Raw genomic sequence first — 8,448 nt, 5'->3', positions numbered from 1 at the left:
GGGGGGGGGGGGGGGGGGGCTGGAGGAAGTAACAACCAGAATAGAGTAAACTTTGGCATACTGAGTTAAAGAATGAAGTTCCTTTTCTTCCCTTATACAAAAAACTATATTTAAGAGCTCAGAACTAGAACATTTTTGTACACCACATCTAAGCAGAACTGCTCAGTGAATGCCAACAACAGCTCACATAGTCATTTTACGCATGTGTCCACCACTGACCTACAAAGCAATCCACGCTGCCTGCCCGAATGGGCCCTGGCCCAGACTCCTGGCTCCAGGCTAGGAAGGTAGTAGCTGCAGAAATACAATCAGACAGCCCTGGTTCTTTAACATCAACATTGTCTTGACCGCTGACATCAAAAAAAGCTGAAATTGTTAGGCAGTCTGCCAAAAATCCCTTAGCCCTTTAAAAAAACACCACCTGAAAAACTCTTTCGTATGAATCTTCTTTAATATAGAAAGTATCAAATAAATTCACTACATGACTGGTCATGTAGATTCATTTTGCCAGCTTTCTTACTGTCATTCCTGCAAAGACAAGAATCCAACAGCTCCTGCCAGAAGGAAATTACGGAAATTCACAGCAAACTCAAGTCAAAATTTTATTAAAATACAGACACAGAATTAAATAATCAGAAATATTGGACTAAAAATAAACCCAGCAAATTCAGAATAAAGTAATTTAATCAATTAATCTGTTCTGTCAGCAAATAATTTTTTTTTTTAATAAAAATACTTGACAAGATGTTCCTGGAATTAACACACAGAATCTACAAATTCAGTAATATTGTGGACACAGATGAAGGGAGACTCTCAAAAACCTGACACTAAAAGGTTGCAGATATACTAGACTAGATTTGAAAGCTAGTAAATCAAATACTCCAATAAGAAAAAGTCATTGTTTGATACTGTAACAAAACAACAGATTTTGAAATTTATGCCTCATAGCTATCAGCTATGAATGCATCATTACCAAAAAATGGAAGGTTGCCAATGCCTGGTCAGTAGGTACAGAACAGTTTTCCTCTAAATTTTGTTTTCAATCCTCTATTCTCACAAAATACTCTTATTTTATGGGCAAATATGGTGCTATAATAGGCAACAAGGCACTGACCACAGCATAGCTCTTTTAAAGCTAAAAGATTAATTAAATGAAGTTTTACTGAACAAGCTTTAAATTTCCTTCTCTGAGACATGGATTGTGGTTACACAGCCACTTTGATCTCACTTCAATCCATGCCGCTGCCAAAACTTAGTGTGGAGAGAGAAGAATAAGGGGTACAGAGCTGGCTAGGGAGTGAGAAGGGGGAAAAGCTTTTCACTAGGTCAGCTCCATGATCCAGGCTTAAATGTGAGCTTATGAATCATTCTGGGGTCACCAAGTTCAGAATAAGAGTGAAGAGGGAGGGAGAAAAAAAAAAATGAAAGAGGGGAAAAAACCCACATCTTTTACTCTGTAATTAATATTTTCTTTTCATAAACAATAATATTACACTACACTAACACTGGCTAACTGAAGGCAAATAAGTACCTAATGAGAAGGAATACAGAAATAAGTGTGTCATATTATATACTAAAAATTAACTTTAGAAGACTTTTGAATTTTCTCCATTTTCATAAGCTGATTAAACATGTTCCTTAGCATAGGGACAAGGTCTTTGTGTATGTTTGAGCTCATCTGTGTTAGTCACATAAATGTAAATATTGCCTAGGGGCACATTACACAACAGCAACACACAATAAAATTTCCCGTCTCAAAGAGACAAAAGAGAGAATGCCACTAAAAGCTCACACTTCCATATGCCCTACTGCAATTCTGTTCGGTAAAGTGAATTAAGTCACACACGACTCAATGAGAAATAACCTTTTTTTTTTTTAAACAGATTGAGACAGGAAGTGAGAGTCGGGATTTATCAAAATTAATCAAAATTCCCCGCACAAACGAAAGGAATGGCTGCTGAAACCTTTTACATCTGTGAGATACTAAAAAACAGGTATCACCTTACTGAGTAAAATGCTAAGAACCCTCCTGACCTGAAAAGTTAATACTAGATGGTATCAAAGCAGTTTAGGTTCAGACGTCATGATGATTTTCCAGTATAGTGATCATACGAATGCAAGACTGCGTAACTGGCTGAAGCCACAGCAGGAAACGATGCAAGCCGTCATTCTGAGTATCACAGGCCTGTTACCCCTGTGGTATATACTTCACAACTGTGTGCAGAGGGAATCTAACGCAGTGGTTTAGTAATATTTAGTAATATTCTGAGGTCTGTTAGGGCAGAATAATTTTATGAGATGGTTTCTTTTTGAAACTACCAGTTGATGTTGGGGAACTCAGGGAAAGAGGACCTATTTTTAAAGCAATACTTAAAAGCTTAAAATGAAAGTGGTATAAAAGTCTGGTCTGATGAAGAAGGGTGTCCCCATGTAAATTCATACTCCATATAAACAAATCTGGATTTGCTTTGGAATCTTCTGTTAAAAACACTTGTGCACTTTCAAAACTGGTAGGTTAATACTAAAATGAGCACCCTTCGAGTCAGAGCAGTACTTTTTTCATATTATTTGAGTTACTACGGCACCAACAAGTTGCAAATCCCGCTGTACTAGACTCTACACAAAAAAGTGCACTACTCACCCACAGAACAGTAAATGAATACACACAGACTTGAAAGAATATAAAACTATACTTGTCAGCCTTAACCACAACAGTCTGAAAAGACCAACCACCTACTCTGTGTGTTCTTAGGTTGTCTGTAGGATCCCACAAACAAGCTTAGGAAAAGAGTCTACAGGACAGCAATGTATTAAGTTCATGGACATCAACTGGTAACCTTCAACAAATACAAAGGAACAACTAGAAAAAAAAAATCCACAAAGATATTAATTTATCATTTGATGATCCTGGTGTATATTGGAGTCAAGAGAAAGTCGGTACTGAATGAAAAAATAAAAGGCAGACAAGGAACACAAGTCAAGGCTTTGGAAGTGAAAGAACAATTAACTTTGAGGAGATGGCAGCGAAGAAATGCAGAATGGTGCAACATGGTCCCAGTCATGGGATGTGAGAGAAAATTTGTAGCAGCATTCTTGATATGAACAGGGATGTTTTAGTCAAATGTTGACACAGGATGCTAAGAATGTAAAAGCAAAGACTGGGGGTAGTTGGGTGTAATTCTCTAGAGTGATCAAGGAAAAGTGGAGACAAGATGTTAGGCATTCTCATCCAGTAAACAGAAAGCTTCAAGCAAGTGTAGACATTCAACTGATTACAAAGTATAACATTCCAGTAACACTGATGTTTTCTGGGTGTTTGAAGAGCAGGGCATCTGCATAGACTCGCTCCCCCTTACCAAGGCACAATATTTTTTAAAACTTAAGAGAATAAAATGAAAACAAAATATCCATAAAAATTCCTCCTTCATCTAATGACCAAGTTAATCAAGCTAAAGCATTTAGAAGATATATCTCATATTCAGTACATTTTTCTCAAAAATTTCAGTTTCTTAGATTGTTTCAAAAGTACATTGTCAAGAAGGAAAACAGAAGAAAACTACATACAGGATTAGAGAGTTCCTTCTTTACTCTCCTTCACATGAGGAAGCGCTCTCATAAGCAGAAGGGGAAAAAAATTTAATATCAAATGAATATGGGGGGTTTTGAGAACTAGGGTTATGATGTCAACACTGCACTATGTAAAAAAATCCAGAAATATATATTTTTAGAGAGCATTACAACAAGTGAAAATGATGATTCTTAAAAGGTATTCAAGAAAATAATCCTAGGTAATACATCAGCCTAACACTTCAGTATTTCCTTAACTACGTTGATGTTCACAACAGTCATCTCACCAAAGGACTCGCGCTGTCACCAAAATCGGAAGACAGTCACTGGAGAAGGATCCATAGTATAGGTGTACATTCAGAAGATGATCAGGATTTCAAGAAAGCCTCACTCAAATATTTCTTAGTGGCCAGCTTGAGATTCTTTGGCACGTTTTCTCCTGAACTGAAAAGTGTCACTCCTGCACACCCATTTTTCTTTGTGTAACATCCAGAAAAGGTTAGTTACCTAACACAGTAATTCCACTCCCAAAGCTGGGCAAGCTAACTGAATGTCACTCCATCCCGATCTCTTTGCAAATCCAAGTCTATTTTCTGCAAACTCACACTCTAGTAGGTACCGTTAAACTATCAAATACTCTGACAGGACATCATAGAAACCTACCACTGAAGCGATTTAAAACCTTAAACAATCTTTCATTAGCAGGACGTAAGCAGGCATTCTAATGTCATTTTTCTACTTCTATCTTGTTATCTAATAAGATTCAAGATGAAGATAACTCAAGAATCAAATACTTTTGGAAAACTTAAGAGGTTAATTCAATTTCTTAAATGTATATACATGTAAATTCACACCTACATAAAATTTCAAACAAGCAAGGTGTCTACTATGCAGTGATGTAACATCCTGCAGCCCAAGGTAACAGCCTACTGCTTGGAGCACAGCATTTATGATATTACAATAAGCAAGAACAACTACTGCTTAATTTACTGCTACTTAAGGATTTGGTTGGGCAATCAACCATTTACTATGAAGTCCTTTACTGACAGCTATGCAGCACTGAAATGTACCTCACCAGCAACCTCTGCATTCTGCGCTTTCTGATGCCATGAAAAACCTTTAAGAAAATCATTCAAAACTCACTGATGGAAGGCAACAACTTCTGTTCCTGTTTGTGAACTGAAAAAAGTAACAGCAGCGATGACCTTTACAGTTTGTAAATTTGTCTTTGAAAGTTAACTGGAACAAAGACACAATTCCTACTAACCAGACCTTTCTGGCAGCAGGTTTCTGTAAGAACGCATTTAAAAAGTACTCACAATATCTTCCATACGAGCTTCTATAAAGTCCTCTATAAATAGGTCTCACTTTCCAAGAACACAACCGTGTCTTTTCCAGGCTGAAGACTCCTACAGTATCTAATCTTTCACCACATGAAAGCTAGTCCAAATTTTAGGTCGTTCCTGACACCCTTTGCTGTACTCCTTTCCAGCTCAAGAATATGAAGTGTTATACAACTTCATCCCAGTTTTCAGACACTGACTTGTGCCTTTGGATCCCGCACAGCAGCTAAGCCAGACAGTTGAGGAAACATCTTCATACTTCGTGCAAGCCCTCACCATCATATGATTAACCCTTACTCACAGGAAAAGTCAAATTAATTTCAGTAAGACTACTTTTATGATTAAGGTTTGTTCATGGGAAGACTGTTTGCCGGCTGGGTCTGAAGTTTTAATACAAAGCTTATTACCTCAGAACGCTTTGTCTCTAAATAGTTATTAGACAACTCCTAATTAGTATTTAAATAAACTGGCCCCTAACAATTGCTTATTAAATACTGTTTTCATAAACTGATATTCTTTTTCAGGAGCAGCAGAAGACATTTTGACTACTGCAAAAAGAGAGTTAGGATAAATGTAATTTCTTCTACTGCTGTGCTAGAAACAGCAATTTCAGACAGAAGGTGTATCTTTAATGAGCAAGCCTATTAATCTGTTGTGTATGCCAGTATAAACAAGTTTATGTCTGAGGTATATTCCAATGACAAATATGCAAACTGGCCCTTACACCATCTTACTAAGAAATATCCTACGTTTAGAGCAAAATTCTACATTTCTTTGCGTAGGTTGTCAGTGGGGTTTTTTGTCTGACAGAGCATACAAACATTAACCCATCTTCTAGAACAGCACTGGATTCCTGTCTCAGAATAGAGCAATACACAATATCGACAACAGCCCTTTGCGTCACTAAGTCCACGGGGACACCTCATGAAACCCAGCCAGGCAAGTCTGAGATCATACTCAGCAGCTGGATATTCAAAGCTAACTCTGAAATCTTAACATGACTGCACCTTCCCCTCCCATGAAACATTTTGAGCTAAGAGCACTAAGAACCTCTATACGTTCTGAACATCACTGAAAAAAGATAATCAGTTGATAATAAGCTTTTAGACAATATTTTCTCTAAAAAGATTCAGAAGAAAAAGTGGTACCTAACCTCTCTCTAAAGACTCTCTGCAGTTGCCAGAAAAAGAAGCTAGAAATCATTGTTAAGCCAACCCGAATCCACGACAGCACAGTCACAGACAGACTCACCACAGAGCTCTGGCTCCTCTGTGGTGGGGAGATAGCGTTCCTTCTTAAACAAATGTTTGTGGGAAGAAATATTATTGAAACATAAACAAACAGAATCACAGTAGATTATAACTATTTCAGAACTGTAATTCTCCAATCAGTAACATTTCCTTGTGTTTCACACCGAAAACAAAGCCTGCGATTAAAAAATTTGTCAACTTCTAATAGCAGAATCAGTTTAAAAAGATTCATAATCCACCTCACTCCTAAAGAATGAATGAATTCCCATCAACAGTTGATTTCGTTTGTAAATGTTTCTGTTCTGTTACACTGAAAAAGTAAATTATTAGCAAAAGTTTCTCTAATACTCATCCAGACTACTGTACCTTTAACACTTCATAAATTTTGATATGACTATGACAATTTGAGGTTAAAGCATCAATAGTGTTGGCCACATATTTCCAGCCAGTACTTCCTTTCTCGGTATCTTTCACTGATACATAAATCCTAACAAATACTAACATATTATAAAATAAATCACCCTAATAGTTTGCATATATGCTATATTAAAAAAAAAAAACCACTCCTACTTTATTGCCTTTTCTTTCTTTTTTTTTTTCCAATTGGGAGCCAGAAAACAATAAAAACCTTACAGTCTCATACATAGCACCACATTAGAGATATGGATACCTCCCACAAAATTATATGGGAGATTAAAGGGTTGCACATTAAACTCATTATTATTATTAAACCCACTTGCAAAAGAATTTTGCTAAACTTATTTAAATGATATTACACACCCACTTAAATTTTAACATTTCCTTATTCTAGTAAGGTGGAAAAAAAAAAAAGACCAAACCACAGTAACTATGAAATAACTTCACTTTATAATTTATGCTAATTGCACACCAACAATTATTTTTGCAGTGACAGATCTGCACACTGCAACTACATGAAAAGTTATGCTTCTCAAAAACACTCTACTTGCTTCTCCATTAATAAGTGGGGACTTTACAACTCTCTGTAAAGGACAAACCATTTTCACTACCTTGCTCTTGCAATCAGAGACAATTGTCTCCCTCACGCTTACTGCTTCATTTTTCTTACTGGGTAAGAGCAGTCTAGTCAAAAATCACCATAACAATTCCTGCATCTCGATACATACAGTGCTGCTATATATTTATAAATATTAGAAAATGCTATCAAACAGAAGCATAGATACAAACTTACATAACAGTTCAATAAAAACCTAAGTAAGAACTGCATTTATTCTCATGGAAGAACATCTGAACCAGTTTCCTAGCAGCATAAGTGACTACGGCTCTTGTCCCAGATTATTAAAAGGTATGAGCAAAAATGAAAAACAAACCTACAGACATTATATAAAAAAAAGACAAAATAACGAACTTACTGCAATAAAAGGTAAAAAGATAAAACAAAGAGCTTCATCATTTGCATCTTTAATTAGTTTTCTTTCTCCCCCCCCCTCTTTAGCTACAAGGGAGCTAAAAACAATCTCTTCCTTTCAACTACAAAAAGAGCAACGTATGCACCCACCTCCAATTCTGGCAGAGCTCTGATATGGGGACCTTTCATACACACTATCCCCAAACTTGCATTACAAGTTTTCGTTTTAACTAGACCATACCATGCGCTAAAAAAGTCCCTCCTTCCCTCCAACACTACCCCCGGTAGCACTAGAAGGCTCCTGATGATCTAAGAGTCCTCTCGCTCAGTCAGCTGTTGCCCAGCCCGAAGGGATAACGTTCCTATATGTGTCAGGTAAAATAAAGCAAGGTATTTCCAAATGACTTTGCCCTTACACGGAAACAAATTGTTTTCTTGTTTTAAATTACAAATCTGTAGCTAGTCAAAACTGATACCGTAATTTCTGCAACATGAAACCACGCAATGCGTGTAGGAAGTTGTCAATTACCAGTAAGATGGGCAGACAGCATCTATGCAAACAAGCTACCCAGATACTACATTTTCAGCCGCTGTTTTTCTTCAGAGAAGAAATAATTTAAAAGTTTGTGTTTGTTGGGGTTTTTTTGTTTGGTTGGTTGTTTTTTTTACCTCTTGCCCCCAAGCACGATCTATGCAAAGAGGAGACACCACGCTGTAACAACAGCTGACGTGCAGTCACAAGAGCCCAGAGCCTCAGTCCAACAGACAATCACACTACATGACTGTGCGCTGCTGCTGAAATGGCGTTTGTCGTTGTGAAAGGAGAAAAAAAAACCCAGTTTGGGAAGCACAAAGCACACAGGGCACGGAGTGCCAAGGGAGGCGGGGAGAAAGGACTGTT

The 8,448-nt window shown here is 37.2% G+C and overlaps 1 protein-coding gene across 1 annotated transcript in view; it reads right to left on the bottom strand.

Moving 5' to 3' along the window:
• Positions 1-7,792, bottom strand: part of MED13L (mediator complex subunit 13 like) — a 200,075-nt gene extending 192,283 nt beyond the window's left edge. Inside the window, exon 1 of the mRNA XM_026859606.1 lies at positions 7,698-7,792. Coding sequence (XP_026715407.1) covers positions 7,698-7,736 — 39 coding nt within the window. The 5' untranslated portion in view covers positions 7,737-7,792. The remainder of the gene's footprint in view (positions 1-7,697) is intronic.
• Positions 7,793-8,448: the final 656 nt, after the last annotated feature.

This window comes from Athene cunicularia, assembly GCF_003259725.1.
Source record: "Athene cunicularia isolate RWA chromosome 15 unlocalized genomic scaffold, athCun1 chr15_part1, whole genome shotgun sequence".
In the NCBI taxonomy this organism is placed as follows: domain Eukaryota; kingdom Metazoa; phylum Chordata; class Aves; order Strigiformes; family Strigidae; genus Athene; species Athene cunicularia.
The sequence above is the reverse complement of the archived record's forward strand: the minus strand, read 5'-3'. Positions and strand labels throughout refer to the sequence as shown.